General features: G+C 49.7%; 2 protein-coding genes across 2 annotated transcripts; one reads left to right on the top strand and one right to left on the bottom strand.

The window, feature by feature from the left end:
- Positions 1-187: 187 nt before the first annotated feature.
- MRPL27 (mitochondrial ribosomal protein L27) lies at positions 188-6,357 on the top strand. The gene is made up of 5 exons (XM_078880698.1): positions 188-299; positions 1,389-1,499; positions 3,395-3,462; positions 4,879-4,983; positions 5,555-6,357. Exons 1-5 carry the CDS (start codon positions 221-223, stop codon positions 5,654-5,656), a joined length of 465 nt encoding a protein of 154 aa, XP_078736824.1. The 5' UTR covers positions 188-220; the 3' UTR covers positions 5,657-6,357.
- Positions 6,358-12,586: 6,229 nt separating this feature from the next.
- LOC144950560 (myeloid-associated differentiation marker-like protein 2) lies at positions 12,587-14,463 on the bottom strand. The gene is made up of 2 exons (XM_078880697.1): positions 13,822-14,463; positions 12,587-13,014 (listed from the first exon to the last, which is right to left on the bottom strand). Exons 1-2 carry the CDS (start codon positions 14,293-14,295, stop codon positions 12,589-12,591), a joined length of 900 nt encoding a protein of 299 aa, XP_078736823.1. The 5' UTR covers positions 14,296-14,463; the 3' UTR covers positions 12,587-12,588.
- Positions 14,464-20,870: the final 6,407 nt, after the last annotated feature.

Raw genomic sequence — 20,870 nt, 5'->3', positions numbered from 1 at the left:
GATGGCTGACGAGAAAGCTGTTACCAACCACATACCCTGACCAAGATGGCCGACACCCGCGCCGCTAATCCCTTGCCAAGATGGCCGACGAGCGAGCCGTTACCAACTCAACCCCCTTACCAAGATGGCCGACGCGGCGCTTCGCGACCCCGCGTCCTTCCGCCACGCCGTTTTGTACAGTGCGCGGCACAGTGCAGTGGGTTGGTGGTGGTGGTGAGCGATGGCGCTGCTGAGGCTGCCCTCCATCTCGCTGCGATTGTCCGCCGCGGTCTCCACCGCCGTCTTCGGAAGAGAGACGGGTAAAGGCGTCGTTATCTCCCTCGCCTGGCGGTGCAGTAGGGGTCGTGGGTTCCGTGGGGGAGCTTCGGGCGCTGGGTTCGAGCCCGACCCCGATGTAGTAATTGTTCGTGGAGTTCGCACGTTTAGAATGTAAATGTTGACTTTGCCGCATTATATACTCTTAGGTTGTTTTCGGTAAAGTCACGTAGGTAAAAATATAAATGAAGAATAAATATAAATAAAAGAATTTTTGAAATAAAATAATTAATCGCGACGTTTCGAAACGTGCTTTATTATTTATTATAATTTTTTCCTACGTGACTTTACCGAAAAAAACCCTAAGAGTATGAATCCTTGCAGTCTCTAAAGCTTCTAATCTAGACTTTGCCGCATTATTATCGGCCGTGTGGCCGCGCCGGATTCGAACGCGGGTCACTTCGCAAGTTCGCAGGGGATTTGGCAGCGGAGTGCGACAACCACTGCACCACCGCTCCCCGACACCCCACCTACAATCAATCAATGAATGGCACAAACTCTCTCTTTCTCTTGCACGCCGTGGTTCGCGTGGATTTTTTTCCCTCTCCCGGTGCCCTCGATGTTTCCCTGCACATTTCGAGGAGTCGGGCAATTTGTCTGCTGCTGCTGCTATGAATGTACACGCGGCAAGCCACTTGGTTGAGCTATCGATTGTGATGGGCAGGGCGGTTTTGGAAAAAGTTAATAACTCGGTGGGATTTACTTGATTAAAATTAAAAATATTGTTTTGATTTTTCTTTGGGTCTTTCGGTAAAGTCACGTAGATAAAATAATAATAAACCCCCCCCCACCATCACCCCACACACCCCCCCCCCACCAACCACCCTCCACCACCCAACCCCCTCCCACCACCACCACTCCCCAACCAACCACCCCCCCCCCACCACCCCCCCCCCACCGCCACCACCCCACCACCACCACCCCACCACCACCACCACCCCACCACCACCACCCCCCCCTCACCATCCACCACCACCCTCCCCCTCACCCCCCCACCACCACCCCCCCACCACCACCGTCTCAAAACCTTCTCGTGACCCCCCCCCCCCCCCCGACTTGTGATCGCTGTGCAGCCGCGTTGGCTGCGGCTGGTGTGAGGTGGGCGTCCAAGAAGGCGGGCAGCAAAGTTCGGAACTCGGCGCCCAAAAGTCCGGGCAAGCGCTACGGATGGAAGAAGTTTGAAGGTAAAAAAAAAATAGTCCCGCATCGCCAGGCGAGTGATGTGGCCAGGGGCGTAGTGAAGTGACCAGGGGCGTAGTGATGTGGCCAGGGTGGTGGTGATGTGGTCTGGGTGGTGGTGATGTGGTCTGGGTGGTGGTGATGTCACCAGGGTGGTGGTGATGTCACCAGGGTGGTGGCGACGTCACCAGGGTGGTGGCGACGTCACCAGGGTGGTGGCGACGTCACCAGGGTGGTGGCGACGTCACCAGGGTGGTGGCGACGTCACCAGGGTGGTGGCGACGTCACCAGGGTGGTGGCGACGTCACCAGGGTGGTGGCGACGTCACCAGGGTGGTGGCGACGTCACCAGGGTGGTGGCGACGTCACCAGGGTGGTGGCGACGTCACCAGGGTGGTGGCGACGTCACCAGGGTGGTGGCGACGTCACCAGGGTGGTGGTGACGTCACCAGGGTGGTGGTGACGTCACCAGGGTGGTGGTGATGTGGTCATGTGACCAGTGGGGTGGTCATCGCAGAAGAAAAAACGGCCCATGTTGGCAGTCATTCCCCACCTCTCGATTGGCACGGTTGGCTACGTACGGTGCGAAAGAAGTTCAGCGTACCGTACATCCATTCTGAGACACTGTGGTTGCTGTGAAGGCAAAATTTGCTTTCACCATAATTGCTCCTCCTAGGGCAGTTGTCGGCAATGTTGGGGCTCAGAAACCGCGTGCGGCTCTTCAAGGGGCCGCGTCGTGAGAGTCATTAAGGAACCATCATCTCCTATTCACCACGTACATTGCGGCTCTTGATGTATTGCGGCGGGGTTTTCTTTTTTCAGAATTTCGAAAAATATGGCTCTTATTCTTGGTTCTTTCAGTAAAGTCGCGTAGAAGGGAAAAAATTAAATAATCAAAATATAAAACAATAAAAATTCTCACGACGTTTCGTCTGCAACACAAGCAATCGTCATCAGGTGTGAAATCCACAGCAAGAAAATTTGAAAAAAGTGGCGGTTTTTCCTAACGTCAGCACCATGGAAAAACGGCACTTTTTTCAAATTTTCTTGCTGTGGATTTCACACCTGATGATGATTGCTTGTGTTGCAGTCGAAACGTCGTGAGAATTTTTATTGTTTTATATTTATATTATTTTATTATTTCCCTTCTACGTGACTTTACCGAAAGAACCAAGAATATGAATCCCTGCAGTCACGAAAGCTTTAAATCAAAATATGGCTCTTGTTATTTTGGTTTTCCGACCCCTGTCTTACACGATCAAGTGTTTTGTTTTGTTTCTTGTCGGTCACACCGCAGGCATTCGGTTGGGCGGGTGATTGGGCCAGCGTATGGGCAGATGGAGTGAGCTCGTTTGTGGGCAAGTTAGTGAGTCTGAATTGGCGAGTAAGCGAATGGGTGAGCGGGTAGAGAGACAGCGATTGAGTTGGCAGGCAAGCAAGCGTGCGCATTAGTATGTGGGTTTTTGAATGGCGGGTGAATTAGTGAAACATGGTCAGACCGGTCTGGCGAATTGCCCGATCATGCTGGATGCAATTACCAGCGAAACGTCGTATTCAAAAATTGTAAATGTTGTGGTTTCACACTTCAACACACAGGTGGGCTAAAGCAGTGAACTATTTGTCTTTTGTCAACGTGACACTTTTTTACTGATTGGTCGTGTCGGGTGGTGGAGGGTTGCGACACATTTATAAATAACGCGATCTAAACCCAAAAACGTTGATTATGAATAGTGAAAGAGTGGCCCGATTGAATATACGAGTGGGTACATTAATGAGTGAGTTAATTGATCAATGGGTGAGGAATGTGCGAGTGAGTTCATTGAGTGCGACACTTAAGAAAGGAACGAACGAGGGAATGATTGAATGAACGATTGATTGAGTGAGCCGTCTCCGTTCCCCAGGTGCCATGGTTCATGCCGGCAACATCCTCGCCACGCAGAGGCTCATCCGCTGGCACCCGGGGGCATTTGTGAGTTCCTTCCTGCGCCGTCCACACTCTCTCTCTCAATCTCTACTGATGTCGCAGCAGAGGCATTCTTACTCGCAAGTGTTTCTCACACGTCCACACGCAACGGGGTGGGGGGGGGGTGAATTGTTACAAAGTCACGTAGGTAAAAAATTTAAATTAATGAAAGTAAAATAAAATAAAAATCACGACGTTTCGGAGGCAACACAAGCCTCCGTCTTCAGGTGGAATTTTTTATTTAAAAATTTTACCTACGTGACTTTACCGAAAAAACCTAAGAATATGAATCCTTGCAGTCACGAAAGCTTCAAATCTAAAATGAATTGTTACAAGTCTGATGAATGGTGACACCTTCTCATTCACCCATCTATATCCCTCCTGGCGATCGAATCCACATGGTCATACCGGTCTGGATGGAGAGTCCAACCTGCTGACCATTATACCACCACCACAGCACAGAGGTCGCAAACGGGTTTTGATTCCTTACCCGTACCCGGCCGCACCAGGGTCGCAAACGGGTACCCGTACCCGGCCGTACCCTACCCGTACCCGGCCGGGTACGGGTACGGGTATCGGGTACCTGATTGCGACCTCTGGGAAGAAGCCATGTTGCAGGCGCGGGTGGGTTGATTCTAGGAACTTGAATTGTGAGAAGAGACAAGACGTTGGGAAATGAGTGACAAACGGTTACTCACCAGTGACTCACGGCCTACCCGTACCCGGCCGCACCAGGGTCGCAAACGGGTACCCGTACCCGGCCGGGTACGGGTAGCCGGGTATCGGGTAGGGTACGGGTATCGGGTACCCGGTTGCGACCTCTGCCGCAGCAGCATATTTCAATCAACCATGCCCACCGTTCCGGATTGCAAGCACAGCGTGCTGACCATTGCACCACCACAGCGGCATATTGAAACTAATCACCCACATTCTTAATTGCAAGTCCAGCGCGCAACCTATGGGACCACTTTTTTCCACAATCAAAATGATGAAAACAATAGGGCTCCGTGTGTTAATGCTTTGTTGTGTGCATTGTCCTTGTGCTGTTCACCGGTTGGCATTCTCTGGTCTAACACCGGTGGTGAGACAAGGCCATAAAGTAGGCTGTCTCTGGTGTGGGCCAATCAGTTCAAAGACATTATAATCAAAGCATGTTTGCATGTTTTATCACACGCATGATGTGTGGTCAATGCAGACTTGACAATACCTTGCAATCGGTGTCCGTTTGGTGTTCGATCTTCTTAACACCTCCTGTATTATAGCCAAACAGAGTAATTCCTTTTCTTTTTTTTTCATCCAGTGTGCGAACCCATTATTACGCAACCCGCGGCAGCATCCGCAGACACCCAGTGTGAGGAGCTCATTAGCACAGCTACCAACCCCCCCCCCTCACTGCCGCTTGCTTTTGTTTAACTCCGCCAGGTGGGCATGGGTCGGAACAACACGCTGTACGCCCTGGAGGATGGCGTTGTACGGTTCACCAAGGAGGTGTACGTCCCTCCTCCGCGGAGCAGGGAGGCCTTCCAGGTGGGAGATTCCCGCTCGCCTCCCAAACGCGTTGGCCATGCGAGGCCCCGCTGAGATTCACCGTCTGTCTTGTCGGTCTCCGCTGTGAGCGACACCTCGGTGTCTAAAAGGCAGACTACCTCCGATTGGCGCGGTTGGCTACGTACAATGCGAAAGAAGTTGGACGTACGTACGTACGTCTGGGGGGAGACATCTCCAGCTACGGGCGCTTTCTGACATATTGCACTTTTAATCGAGGTAAAAAAACGCGAGTGAAATTTCACCGTCGTATAAATCTCATTGTGCTTCCGAAATTCCCATTCTATGTCTTCCTTGAGTCGAGTGCCAGAAAGGGTTTTGTAAAGTGCAGAAAAATCTGGTAAACGTACGAATGATTATCCTTATGTATGTTGAACTTCCTTCGTGCCGTACGTAGCCAACCGTGCTCAATTGTAAGTGCAGAAGCTGTGCTAGTCGGAGGTTGTTGGTGGGGGGTGGGGTGGATAGAATTGAATTCCGCGATCGTGAAAACGCGACCGCCTATCGACACGTGATCCCCTCCCGCGCAAAACCCGTGTGCCGCCTCCTGCAGGTGGTGTGCAAGCTGCCGCGCGGCGCCATGCTCTACAAGACGTTCATCAACATCATCCCTCCCCACCAGGAGGGGCGCTTCGTCCTCAAGGAAATGATGTGAGCGGCGGTGCGTCAGGCCACTGCAGTTGCAGACCTCTCGCGCGAGCCTCAAGCCCACGGACTTGCTGCCTGGGGCTGGGGAATGTGTGACCGAGTGGGATCTTAGGTACTCTTAGGTTTTTTCGGTAAAGTCACGTAGGTAAAAATATAAATAAATAATAAACCTAATCAAAATTATCATAGAAATGAAATATTATTAAAAATAATAATAGAAATAAAATAATAATAATATTTTTCTTATTATTTATTTTATTTTTTACCTACGTGACTTTACCGAAAAAACCTAAGAGTATGAATCCTTGCAGTCACGAAAGCTTCAAATCTAGAATTGGGATCTTGCGCGCTGCGAGAGGCACAACTCTGGCTGTCGCCTGATGATGCCCCTTGTTGTAATTACAGGCGAAACGTCACGGTACTCCAGTTGTAAATGTTGTGGTGGGATTACTCTCAAACACACAACCGGTGTGCTGTACTAGTAACGAATTGGCACGTTTTGTCTACGTGACAAACTTTACTAATTGGCCGTGGCGGGTGGTGGCGGTTTGAACGACACATTAATATTTACGCGATATAACCCAAAAACCCCCCATTATCGATGCGAGAGGAAGTTTCGTCGTCCTGTGTCACACAAGGGTGCACTTGAGCTCCCCTTTTTGCGGTTGAGGCTTTAATAAAAACAATGAAACCCACACTGCATTCTCGACTGCCTGATTTTGCTGTTCTGCTGCTGCGGTGGGTGTTGCTGCTGCTGTGATTTGGTGGCGAAAGTTTGTGAAACGTGTGGGGCAAATGCAACACTTTGGGTTATATTGTGTAAATATTAACGTGTTGTTAACGACACATTTATATTTACGCGATCTAACCCAGATAACCTTTATTACGTGTCGGGCCAAGCAGGATTGAGCCTGGATAATGCTTGCAAAAGCAATCGCCACGCACAGGGCGGGCGGTGGTGGCTACGCACGCCTGTTTATCAGAGGTCGCAATCGGGTACCCGATACCCGTACCCTACCCGTACCCGGCGGGGTACGGGTACGGCTGGGTACGGGTAAGGAATCAAAACCCGTTTGCGACCTCTGCTGTTTATCCAGCACTGGAGGCTAGGATTGATGAATCTGGCACATGTTTCGTAACTCCCTTCTCCTGGTCTAACAGGGGGGGTAGGGCATTTCCGGGTGATTTGGTCACGCAGTAAGAGGATTCTATTCTTGCGTATGCCAATTTGTTCAGGAGCTAGACACCATTGTTGAGGTCTACTAGCTACGACGAGAGGCTTTCAGGAGAGAAGAGAGTATTGTGTCGTTTTCCTCTTCCTCCGTTGAAAGAGCACAAATCACGGTGGTTTACGATATGGTCCACAGTTTTGGGTTGCATGTCCATAATCGCACTACTGTGGTTGTCCTTTATTGCATCTCTAGTGCTCTCTGTATCTCTGTCTATGGGTTTACTATACGGTTAATAGTTTGAATTGTTTGGCCACAATTGCGCTACTGTTGCTTGTGTCTTTAATTTGCTCATTTTCGAAGGCGTTGTGCACATCGGCCTGTTCATGTCCTGATGCGGTTGGTGGTTACACCACTGGTGTCTTCGAGGAAGAATGTCAAAGCCAGGAGATGTGCAATGATGTTTGGGTCTCGAAGTGAATGAATAAGTGAAGGAATTAATGAGGGAATTTGGGAGAGATGATACAATACAAAAAGCAGGGGCCAGAGTCCGAAATAAAACGGATTAAATACAAGGAAGCAGTTTTACGTACACTCCTAAATCTTGTGTAAGCATTTTGCTGTGCACGTTGCACAAAATACAGTGGTTGCTAGGGATTGCGTCATTACTTGCAGAACACCGACCAATCGGCTTTCAGGGAAATAATCCTGGTTCAACATGGGTGCCGATATACAACATGGCCCCCGTGACGCCATGGCTTTGGGATGAGGTAAGTTGTATATTTGTTATAAATATTTTTTTTGTTTGAAAGTAATGCGAGTGTGTGATGTGTTAATTTATGTGTGTAAGTGTGGGGAGCGGTAGCGTCGTAGTATGAACCCGGCATCCCAAGTTCGATTTCCGCTCACGGCAAACACCAGTGACAATTATCTGAACCGGTCCTGGGCCTCCCATAAGTCGACTCAGCCTCAAATGAGGACCCAGTGCGGTGTGTAAACATCGCCAAAGGTGGCTGGGCGTGGTGCTACTCGCTAACAGCACTTGCCCCAAGAGGCTGTTACGGGGGATATCGCTGTCTTTATGTAGTACAGGGACTCTACTTACGAACGAGTACTGTTCCAGAGGTTTGTTAAGTCGATTTGTTCTTCAGGTCAACTTTACTCCTGTCGTTTCAAAACATGTTTTGTGGAATGTACACTAAACATGGGGAGTGGCTTTAAAAGTAGCATAATCTCCTGTAGATGTAGATGCCACTGGTTCTTCACGTTCTGCAGATGTAGATGCCACTGGTTCTTCACGTTCTACAGATGTAGATGCCACTGGTGCTTCACGTTCTGTAAATATAGATGCCGCTGGTTCTTCACATTCTGCAGATGTAGATGCCACTGGTTCTTCATGTTCTGCAGATGTAGATGCCACTGGTTCTTCACGTTCTGCAGATGTAGATGCCACCACTGCCGTCTATTGCACAGGTGGTTGAACATGCAACTGGACCACACGTCACGGATTTGTTCGTGTCTATGAAAGTTCGAATGTTCATAATTAAGTCCCCTGCTACTGCATTGTCGATAACGAGTCTGTCCGCACGCAACCCTGGCAAATCCAATTTGACTCGCCACAAGATGGCGGTAGACAGCGTCAAAACATCTCCCATTCAAGGGCCTCCGTATTACGCAAACAAGATAAGATTGTGTTTTTTTTTAACTTCGTACCACAACGGAAACATGAGTTGGCACACGCGTGTCGTGAACAAAACGCTGCGGATAACCGTGGCTGAATGTGTCCCCTCAGAATGGCCCCATTGTTGCTGTTCTTCGCCATTTTGTGTTTCCTGCCCACAACCCCTTGGAGCTTTCAGTGAAGGTTAACTTCTTACACTGAATATAAAAAAAAATAATAGGGGTTTGTATACCCACGTGACTTTACCGAAAGAACCAAAGAGTATAGGGTTTTTACCCTTTCTGCCAAATAAAACCAGGTGTTCAGATGTTCAAACACAATCGATTTTTTTTTGCAAGGAATCGAGTCTGCGTTAACCGCACGTATGTGTGATGAACATGCAAGCAAACGTGCAATACAGACCTTTTTGTGAGCTCAACTCATACCTGTCAACCCCTTATCAGTGCCCTACCTAATCATATACTAATTCAGACCTTATTGGTAGCCCCGTGTTTCTTATAAATCTCAAAGTTCATCCTACAAAGTCCCATCATGAAACGGCTGTACGCCGTATGGACCTGAAAACTCACTTTCCCTGTACAACAATACGGGTCAACCGTATGGGTTCACACGTTTGCAAACATAGTTCTTGAGAAATCAATGTACGGGTAATAAACAACTTTTTTTTAAACCAATTGTCCATTTTGTGAGGTATCTTAACGAACTTTAAAAAAATGGACGCTCTGAACGCGTGACATCAATTGTTTGCGTTAGCTGGTTGCTCTTGGAAACCAACATTGTTTACGATCAATAAGAGTATATATATTCTCGGTTCTTTCGGTAAAGTCACGTAGAAGGGAAATAATACGATAATAATAATTAAATAAACCAATACAATTCCCACGACGTTTCGATTGCAACACAAGCAATCATCATATGGTGTGAAAACCACAGCAATATTTGTTTTTAAGATCAATAAGAGTTTTTGAGAGGTATTTTCATCGTTCTCGGTCACCATATAGATTCAAACAAATTAATCGTCGTTATTTTAGAATTCACCGATGGCTCTCGTGTGTGATATAATTTCACGTTTAATAAATCACCGCACGTGACACCCCTGGGACATTGCCACGTGTACCCCCTCAGGGGTCCTCTTACTCCCTCAGGGTCCCGCGTACCCCCCTCGGTTGTGCGTTGGAGAGCCAAGCCACAACATTTACAATTCTATTCGTAGTGAGAGTTTTGGTTTCGTACGGGGCAGGAATCCCCGGAGAAATCTCAGCACCGCGCTCATGGTTGTGATGCTGATAGATTCGAAAAAGCCATTCCCCCAAAGCACCCCCCACTTCTCGTGGGTCGAGAGTGGATTGGGGTGTTTCATTTGTTGCTATTAATCGTCGGTGGTGGTGATTCGTGAGTGCGATGACAAAGGGGTGTGCATGGTGGTGATGTTGTGAAATTTTTCGGCAAACTGCAATTGCAAACTGTAAAAGGCAAGGTTTATTGCTCAAAAACGACACCATCGTCAGAACAGAAAGGCATGCAGGCAGAACGCCAAAACAGACCGGATACTCTGCGTGATCCACGTTTTTGACACGTGCGCACCTTTGGTGAGCGAACACGGGGCGAGCTGCATGAAACGGTCCTCTGATTGAAAAATAAAAAATACCCTTGCATTAGTATAAAAAAACAACAACACCGTCTCGTTATTGAAAAAATAATAATGACGAGCCCATGTGGGCGAGCGGGCGAGCAAGCACCGACTAACCCAGGCTTTCGCGACCAATATTATTCATAATAAAGGTTTTTTTGGGTTAGATCGCCCAAGTATAAATGTGTCGAAACCCTCCACCACCCGACACAGCCAATTAGTAAGGGATTTGTCACGTAAACAACAACGGCAAATTGTTACTACTTCAGCTCACCGGCGTGTTGGAGAGTAAATCTCTTACCTCACCCTCCACGTGCCACGTTTGACATGAAGTTTGGCTTTATTCGCAGCACGATTGCTGTATCAAGTGAGAGAAATTCCAAGAAAACAGTCCTTGTATATATACTGGTTGAGGGTGGGAGGAGCCAAGGTAGGCCCTGAATATTATTACTACCTTGGCTCCTCCCACCCTCAACCAGTATATATACAAGGACTGTTTTCTTGGAATTTCTCTCACTTGATACAGCAGTCGTGCTGTGACGGTTCCACCTGAAGACGGAAGCTTGTGTTGCCTCCAAAATGTCGTGATTTTTATTTTATTTTTATTTTACTTTTATTAATTTAAATTTTTTACCTACGTGACTTTACCGAAAAAAAACCTAAGAATATGAATCCTTGCAGTCACGAAAGCTTCAAATCTAGAATTTATTCGCAGTAATTGATGCTGCTGCTGCTGGGAGGCACGGTGTTTGTACCTCTGTGGTGACACCACATCTATGAGTTATTGAGCTCAATAGCCGGGTACAACGAGGGTCCATAACACAGGTTGTTTTTTTGGGGTCAGATCACGTAAATATATAAATGTTGTGTCGTTAAACCCGCCACCACCCGACGCAGCCAACTAGCAAGGGTTGTCACGTAAACAGAACGTGGCCAATTCGTCACTGGTACAGCACCACCGGTTGTGTGTTGGAGAGCCAAGCCACAACGTTTACAATCTTAGTACGACGTTTCGCCAGTAATTACAACCAGCTTCATCAGGCGACAGCCAGATTTGTGAATAAACTCCACCTGTTCTCTTTACGTGACAAACCTCACTAGGTGGCTGTGTCGGGTGGTGACGGGTTTAACGACACATGTATATACTTACGCGGTCTAACCCAAAACAACTGCATTATGGATGATACTGGTTGCAAAATCCTACTACGTGTTAAACTGCAGCATGGGTGGTGGGTGAGTGGTGGAGAAGGTGGCTATATGAATTTGTGGTTAATACAGTGATGGGCTGGTAAACTTTGATTAGGCGATGTTGGCAATTTACAGAACGAGGAAGGGAGTGGCCTGCTCAGCATCCTCGGCATTTTCAAGGTCCTTGTCAGCCAAAAAGTATGGCCGGACTTCCACCACGCCCAACTAACGGGACACATACCGACCTTCCTGCAACCTAACGGGACACATTTCGGCCTTCCTATGCACTAACGGGAGACATACCGGCCTTCCTGCAACCTAACAGGACACATTTCGGCCTTCCTATGCACTAACGGGAGACATACCGGCCTTCCTACAATCTAACGGGACACATTTTGGCCTTCCTATGCACTAACGGGACACATTTCGGCCTTCCTACAACCTAACGGAACACATACCGACCCTCCTACAATCTAACGGGACACATTTCGGCCTTCCTATGCACTAACGGGACATATTTTAGCCTTCCTATGCACTACCGGGACACATATGGGCATTCCTGCAATCTAAGCGGACACATAACGGCCTTTTTGTAGCAGTGGGCAATGGAGGATGAGGTGGTCACGTGCTCCCTGACTATGGATGGGGCTCCATTATGAACGCCTCTGAGCTATTCCAACCCTAACTCCAACCCAAAAACCCACCTCTCTTCCAGAGACCAAAAACACAGACCACCCTCCTCCCCCCTCGACTGGATTTTCTTCTTCCAATGGACATTTTCTGAAACTTTAAGCTGATTATATATTTTGATGACAAATTGTGGAGTTTATTTACGTGCGCTTGTTCACGACTGCCATTCGTTTACAAAAAAAACACTTTCATATTCTTACGGATTAAATGAGTAACGAGCAGACCAGCACATACAAACGTTAACATTTGCACGCCTGAACTCTGCCTCTAAGCACTACACTTGCGTGGAATTCCCATTAAATGTAAACGCGCTATATTTTGTTTTAATTCAAGAGAAACGTATTCGTTCAACTGAGGCGGCTTGAACGGAGACCATCAGCGACCACCACCACCACACCCAGCCGTGACGACATTTTCCCAAGAGGCTCCCTTGGCTCCAGCAGCTGGTTTCCATCTTCCATATTTGCCACCACCCCCCCCACCACCACCCAAACCACTTCCAATCCTGACCTCGGACTCCTACCACACCCAGCCCCTCCAGCCCGCCCACCCCACCCCACCCTGCCACCCTCTCCCCTCCATCAGGAGCGGCTGATGATGACCAGGCGGCTTGAGTAGACCATATCGGCCACGTAGGCCAGCAGGTTCACGTAGGTGAACACGGTGACCGCCAGCTGCATGTCCCAGTCGCAGCCACCCACAAATCGGCAATCGGGCGTGCGGCGAGGGTGGTCGTACTTGTCGGAGAAGCAGTAGACGGGCCACAGCACCGCGGCCGTCACGTAGGCCAGCACGGCTACGAAACCACACAGGGCCAGGAAGCGGTCGAAGGGCAGGCAGAGGCGGCCCGTGCTCTGGCACACGGTGAGCAGGATGACAACCGCCACCAGCACGAAGCAGACGCAGTACACGGCCAGGCACCACTGCAGCGCCGCGTAGCGCGAGTACAGCCCCGGGCGATCTGCCAGCACCACGAAGATGAGGCACGCCACGAACGCCTCCAGCACCTGGGGGCGTGAAACGCGTGCGCGGTGAGCGGAGTGCGTAACGGGGCAACGTGAACACGACGTCTGGGGCACAGGACTGAGATCCTTCCTGGGCCCGACGCGTTCTGCGCGTGAACGCCGTTTTTGCTGTGACCGACACAAAGCTCCCATTGATTGGGGGCCAGAAGAAGTCCCGTAATAAATTTCACGCAACAGGCTGACCCGTTTATGGCTTTGGGCCCTGCTCCACCCACCCTATCACCCCCACCACCGCCTCCCACCCCAGAGCTGTGTGAGCATAAAACTGTTTCTGTTGTTCGCTGGAATGCCAGACGTGGCGGCCGCGCAGGCTGCAAAAGCCAGGTTTCAATCCGGCCCCGGTGATTTTAAAACGCGATATTTAAAATCTCCGGCCCGATGGTTAAAATCTCTCGCCTGGATTTAAACAGGAAAAAAAGGTCAAGTTTCACATTGTCAAATCTGACCGTTGGGATTTTGGCCCACCAATGAGTGTTTAAAACGCATCGGTATCTTAAATCCACCTTTTGATTATCTGTCATTGGGATAGCCGTGGCCACGAGTGGCACGTGCCACTTTCTCCAGTCCGTCTACACGACCTGCAAAATATTCCGCAAGAATTCGCGCTCTGGGCGTGGCAGTGCGAGATGCCTTGAGATCAAGCAGCCTCCGTGCCGCATCCAGTCCACCCCCTCGCCATCGCCGCGACCACCAGTCCCGGCACCACCAACTCTACACAGCGACCCAGACAAGCAATTCGGCGCAATTCTACCCCGCGTGCGCGTGGCGTTTCCGCCGGGGGGGGGGCACCTTGAGCAAGCCGGGCACGCTGGCCATGTAGCCGGTGACCTCCCCGGGCCGTGCCCGCGTCAGCGCCACCTCTGCGGCGTAGGCGAGGAACGCGAGGCACGAGAAGACGGTCGCCACGATGGTGAAGGTGTGCGGCTCGCAGTTGCCGCACGAGATTTCGCGCAGCCGGTAGACGGGGTGCAGCACGGAGGCGGACAGCAACAGCAGCGCGGCCAGCATGGCGTACGTGACCGTCAGGTTCTGCCAGGAGATCTGCGCGCAGCCTCGCTGGCCGAACAGCTCGAGGAGGAGCATGAGGAGCGAGCAGGCGAAGCAGGCGCACCAGGCGAACATGCAGAAGTCGCCGTACGAGTGCGCCTTGCCTCCGCTGTGCGCCACGAGGCTGAATGCGACGCAGGTGAAAGCCACCTGGAGCACGCGCACGACGCCCAGGCGGGACGTCACCGCCTGCGAGTTCACGACCACCTGGGGCATGGTGCCGAGGGGCGAGAGAGCGAGTGAAGGGAGAGAAGGTAGTGACGAGCAGATCGAGTGGAGGGGTCCGTGGGACGAGGAAGAACGGAGCTCGAGAGGAGAAGGAAGAGGAGCTGCTGCTACTGCTGCTGATGCGTGTGGTGATCTGACGCACAGGCTGGATATTTTACGCGCCTCGAACCCAACAAAAAAAACACAGAGCTTTGTTGGAGAGGGAGGGAGAGAAAAAAGTTTCTCCGGAAAGAAGGGGAGGAGCAAGGCGTGAGGCCACCGCAGGGCAACGTTGTGTGGAGTTCTCTGCGTAACGGCACCCCCCCCCTCCCTCGCCTCCACACCACCACCACATCACCATCAAACCCTCTCGCCCCTAGAAACGTAACGGTGTAGCTGTGCAGAATGTCACACGCGTGGGAGGGCATGTGCCTCGTTTCACCACTTCACGACCCAAGGGTGTGGTGCGTGTGTGTCTGTGTGGGGAGCGGTGGTGCAGCGGTTAGCGCTACGCTGCGCTACCAACCTGGCGAGCCGAGTTCGATTCCTGCTCGAGGCCGACACCGGTGACAATTATCTGGGCCTCCCCTAGGTCGACTCAGCCTCAAATAAGTGCCTAGTGCGGTGTCCGTGTGTGTGTTTTCTGTGTGGGGAGCGGTGGTGTAGTGGTTAGCGCTACGCTGCGCTACGAACCCGGCCACCCGAGTTCGATTCCCGCTCGAGGCCGTGACGATTATCTGAACCGGTCCTGGAGCTTCCCTGGGTCGACTCAGCCTCACATAAGTACCTGGTGCGGTGCGTAAAAACATCGCTACTGGGGAGACAAAGGCGGCCGGGCGGGCGTGGTGCTGGCCGCCCACCCCCTCGTGTGCCGTGCCGGTCTTCGTAGGTTGCTACTCGCTAACAGCACCTGCCCCAACAGTCTGTTGAGGGTCTAACACGTAGGAGGCTTTCGCGACCAATATCGTTCCATAATAGAGGTTTGTTGGGTTAGATCGCGTAAATATATAAATGTGTCGTTAAAACCCGCCACCACCCGACACAGCCAACTAGTAAGGGTTGTCACGTAAACAGAACGTGGCCAATTCGCCACTAGTACAGCACTAGTGTGTAATGTAGTGTATAGTGTAGTGTATTGTGTAGTGTATAGTGTAGTGTATAGTAGTGTATAGTGTAGTGTATAGTGTAGGGTATAGTGTAGTATAATACTACAGCACTAGTGAAGTGTATAGTGTAGTGTATAGTGTAGTATACTAGTACAGCACTAGTGTATAGTGTAGTGTGTAGTGTATAGTGTAGTATACTAGTACAGCACTAGTGTATAGTGTAGTGTATAGTGTAGTATACTAGTACAGCACTAGTGTATAGTGTAGTGTATAGTGTAGTGTAGTAGTGTAGTGTATAGTGTAGTATACTAGTACAGCACACCGGTGTGTTGGAGAGCCAAGCCACAACATTTACAATCTGAGTACGACGTTTAAGGCCGTACGGGGCGGAGGGATCTTTGTCTTTGTGGCTCTGCCCGTCTCTCCCAAGGCTCAAGCGTTGCGCCAGGGATTTATCGGTAATTTTGTGTAAAAAAAAAATTGCAATTGCAAGAGGAAACTCCCGCTAAATTATGTGGTGGGATTTTTTTATTTCTCTGCGCCCGCCAAAAGCCGCAATGTGCTCGCGGTCGTCCCAGTGAGGACACTTTCTAAAAATATTCACACAGCACAGAGAGCCACACCCAAGGACATTTTTTTGACCACAATAAATGGGGGCGGGGGATGAATTAATTTGGGTTGTATGGCGTTCGCAAAAAGAAATAGGTCACAATTAAATTTCGATTTAAAGCTTTCCGACAGACCTGTTCTTCACCCGAGGACGGCTGCTTGCGTTGTGGCTGAAACGTCGTGATAATTGTATTTTATTGTTTTATTTTTATTCTTTTATTATTTCCCTTCTACGTGACTTTACCGAAAGAACCAAGAAGATGGGTCACAATTGTATCATAATAGGGGTTTTTCACCTTTTTTCTGGCAACAAAACTGAAACCTTTTGACGAGGATTCATGTAACTGCATTAACCACAATACTTGAAGTCAAAATGCAAACAAAAAACACACTCTGATAATATATGCATTGTCCTTGAAACTGATTGGTCCACACCAAGGGATGTTAAGGATACAATTGTACCCTTAACGTTTTAAGCCATCCAACACGTGGGGTTGCTAGCTGGGTTGGCGTCTGCGTGTCTCACCAGAGTACGCGTGTTGTATCGGGCGTCCATTGGTGATGAACGCCTTAGGGTTTGCACCAAATGGAGTTCCATCATTCATGGAGGACAGACCACCCCCCATGCACCTTTGTCTGGACACGGCTGCCGAGATCGTCTGGGGCAGCACAGAGAAACCAGAGAGCCGTCGCTTCTCGTCGGGTCTTCTTCAATAAAGTTCTCGTTTGGGAATCCACTTCCCCCCCCCCCACAATCAGCCACGTGTCGCACCACGGGGTCAACAAAGTTGCCTCTCTGGGGTCAACAAAGTTGCCTCTTTGGGGTCAACAAAGTTGCCTCTGGGGTCAACTAAGTTGCCTCTATGGGGTCAACAAAGTTGCCTCCCTGGGGTCGACAAAGTTGCCTCTCTGGGTTCAACAAAGTTGCCTCTCTGGGGTCAACAAAGTTGCCTCCCTGGGGTCGACAAAGTTGCCTCTGGGGTCAACAAAGTTGCCTCTCTGGGGTCGACAAAGTTGCCTCTATGGGGTCGACAAAGTTGCCTCTCTGGGGTCAACAAAGTTGCTTCTCTGGGGTCAACAAAGTTGCCTCTCTGGGGTCAACAAAGTTGCCTCTGTGCGGTGTGGGGATCACGAGACCGGCTCGCCCAGGGGGAGCTGCAGCAGCAGAAATCAATGAATGCCTCTCACTGTTGCGAGCGCTCTCTGCTCGTTGTTATTATTATTACTGCTACACGTACACACATACGCGCCATTGTGGCTTTTACTGCGGGTTTCTCTCCTTCTTCCACGAAACACTTTGGCGGCAGTGCTCGCTTGTGACCGCAAGAGCAAAGAGGTCATTCCTGGTCACAGTGGCGGTGGTGGTGGCCACTGCCCCTGTTGGCAGCACGGGCGCCGCGGTGGCTGAGATGTTAACTCCCTCGCCTGGTACGCAGATCGTGGGTTCGGTCCCAAGCCTGACCCTGCTGCTGTTTATTTGGAGTTTGCGTGTCTCTCTCTCATCATCACGGTCGCTAGGAGATGTTAACTACCTCGCCTGGTGTGCAAGAGGTATTGGGTTCGGTCCCAACCCTGACGCCTGCTGTATACATTTGGAGTTTGCGTGTCTCTCTCTCATTATCATGACGGTGGCTATGAGATGTTAACTACCTCGCCTGGTATGCAGGAGGTCGTGGGTTCGGTCCCGATCCTGACGCCTGCTGTATACATTTGGAGTGTGCGTCTCTCTCTCTCGTTATCATCACGGTGGCCAGGAGATGTTAACTACTTCGCCTGGTATACAGGAGGTGGTGGGTTCGATCACCAACCCTGACGCCTGCTGCTGTATATTTGGAGTTTGCGTGTCTCTCTCTCTCATCATCATCATCATCACGGTGGCCAGGAGATGTTAACTACCTCGCCTGGTATGCAGGAGGTCGTGGGTTCGATCCCAACCCTGACGCCTGCTGCTGCTGTATATTTGGAGTTTGCGTGTCTCTCTTCTCCCCGTGGTCGCGTGGATTATTCTCCGGGTCCTCCGGGATTCCCCCTCCACATTTAGAACCACGCGTTCAGAGTATCTGTCTGCTATAAATGTGCCACGTGATGATAGGCCACTTGGTTGAGCGACCATTTGTGATCGCCACGTAGCCCAGTGGCGGTCTTAAAATTTCCAAATAAAACTGAACTATTTCATTTCAAAGAAAAATCGTGTTTTAGTTTTTCAATCGAGTAGCGGTGAGGCACACCGGGAGTGGGGTCAAGGGTTGAGGTAGGGTCAGTGGGAAGGCAGTGGCCAGTGTCTGACCTGCTAATTGGCAGAGGTGTGGACTCGAGTCATGTGACTTGGACTCGAGTCAGACTCGAGTCATGAATTTGATGACTTGCGACTCGACTTGGACTTGCATAACAATGACTTTGTCCCACCTATGAGATGTGGACTCGAGTCATGTGACTTGGACTCGAGTCAGACTCGAGTCATGAATTTGATGACTTGCGACTCGACTTGGACTTGCATAACAATGACTTTGTCCCACCTCTGCTAATTGGTAATCGGTAAGGGTCGAGCGAAGTGCCATGGTTTCGTTGACTCGTTGGTTCGGGTTTAGAGTGTGGTTCGCATTGGTTGAATTGTTAGTCAACTGGAGTGCAATATTTCGATTTAAAGCTTTCGTGACTGCAGGGATTCATCTTCTTGGTTATTTCGGTAAAGTCACGTAGAAGGGAAATAATAAAATAATAAAAAATAAAACATTATAAAATACAATTCTCACTGAGAATTCAAAATAAAACGTAATAAAATACAATTCTCACTGAGAATTCAGTGAGAATTGCATTTTATTATGTTTTATTTTTATTACTCACTGAGAATTCAGTGAGAATTGTATTTTATGTTTTATTTTGAATTATCAGTGAGAATTGTATTTAATTGTTTTATTTTTATTATTTTATTATTTCCCTTCTACGTGACTTTACCGAAAGAACCAAGAAGATGGAGTGCAATAGTATGGCTGGCTAGTTGGCCAGGGTTTGAGGCAGCAGTGACTTGTACCCTCAGAACCAACACTCCCCCCCCCCATCGTCTTCTCTCCCATCTGTTTCAAATCATCATTCCCCACTCATCACCCACCCACCCAGCCAGGCCCACGCACTCCGCGGGTCTCCTCGGAACCCCCCCACCACCCTCGCTCCTTCGGCTTCCCCCAAAACGCCACGACCAGCGTCACATTTTCCGCTCTGGAACGCTCAGCTTGTGAGCGATGGTGGGGTGAGTGGTGTGTGTGTGGTGTGTGGCGGGTTGTGGTAGTGGAGGAGGAGGGGAGGAACAATAGACCAAGAGACGATTGCTACACGTGTTACAGCTACTTGTTTTGTTCGATCCACTGCTGGATGAATGCCTCGGGCTCCACGTCGTGTGCATTGGGTTCCATTCCTGACTGGGGTGCCTCTTTTGCAGGGATATCCTCCAAGGTTTTCCGGTTTCTTCCCAGAGTTAAAAAAAGAACCCAAACAGTGCAACTGGTTTCGATTTAAAGCTATCGTGACTGCAGGGATTCATCTTCTTGGTTCTTTCGGTAAAGTCACGTAGAAGGGAAATAATAAAATAATAAAAATAAAACATAATACAATTATTTGAAAGCTTTCGTGACTGCAGGGATTCATCTTCTTGGTTCTTTCGGTAAAGTCACGTAGAAGGGAAATAATAAAATAATAAAAATAAAACATAATACAATTATTTTAAAGCTTTCGTGACTGCAGGGATTCATCTTCTTGGTTCTTTCGATAAAGTCACGTAGAAGGGAAATAATAAAAATAAAACATAATATAATTCTCACGTTTCGGCCACAACGCAAGCAGCCGTCCTCATTCAGACGCTGTCTTTCCGACATACCTGTTCTTCACCTGAGGACGGCTGCTTGCGTTGTGGCCGAAACGTTGTGAGAATTATTTTATTGGTTTATTTTTATTATTTTATTATTTCCCTTCTACGTGACTTTACCGAAAGAACCAAGAAGAGAAAGTGCAACTGGTATTGACCACATCCTGCCACGCTGTTGAGCAATGGGCCTGCAAACGAATCAACTCGGATCACAGCGGCAGCAGCGGCAGCAGCAGCAACGCGCACGGCTGCGAAAGAAACTTGGCAGGACGTCTCCTGAAATAAAACAATTCCTCGGAGGCTCGGCGAAGGCTGTCTCCTGGGTAAACAAAGCACAACAATAATCATTGTCTTCTTCTACTTCTTCTTCCGTAACGGCTGGTGATGTAGATCGGTGCCGGATGAAGCTGGTGCGGGACCTGTAGCAGGATGTTATAAAGGGGCCCTAAAATAAAATAAAAACACGTGAATATTAAAACACACATTTGTAACTTGCGCAGTAAAGTAATTGTGTATTTTTTCATTTGCTACACAGCCAGGTAATACGACGAATCGCTAACCTTAAACACCCAGTCGTTCATAAAAGTCGAAGGCGGTATAGTACTATAGTAATAGAGCAAGTGCAGAATCACTGAACCGGAGTTGATAGCTTGAAAGCATTTACTGGTAGGAACCTCCTGGTTCCACCAGCCCACAGGGGATTATTGTGTCCGTCCGTCGTGCATCCAAAAATGGGAGGGGTGGGGCTGGGTGGAGAGGGGAAGGGTGGAGAGTGGCTGGGTGGGGAGGGGCTGGGTGGGGATGGGTGGGGCTGGGTGTGGAGAGGGTGGGGAGGGGCTTGGTGGGGAGGGGCTGGGTGGGGAGGGGCTGGGTGGGGAGGGAGGGGCTGGGTGGGGCTGGTTAGGGGGTGGGAGGGGTGGGGAGGGGCTGGTCACCCCGTGGTGCCCTTATACAACTCAACGTTTAACCTACTCACGCCGGCTTGTGCCCGCCCTCACAGTCGGCCATAT

Source organism: Lampetra fluviatilis, chromosome 58 (genome assembly GCF_964198595.1).
Source record: "Lampetra fluviatilis chromosome 58, kcLamFluv1.1, whole genome shotgun sequence".
Classification (NCBI taxonomy): Eukaryota; Metazoa; Chordata; class Hyperoartia; order Petromyzontiformes; family Petromyzontidae; genus Lampetra; species Lampetra fluviatilis.
The sequence above is the reverse complement of the archived record's forward strand: the minus strand, read 5'-3'. Positions and strand labels throughout refer to the sequence as shown.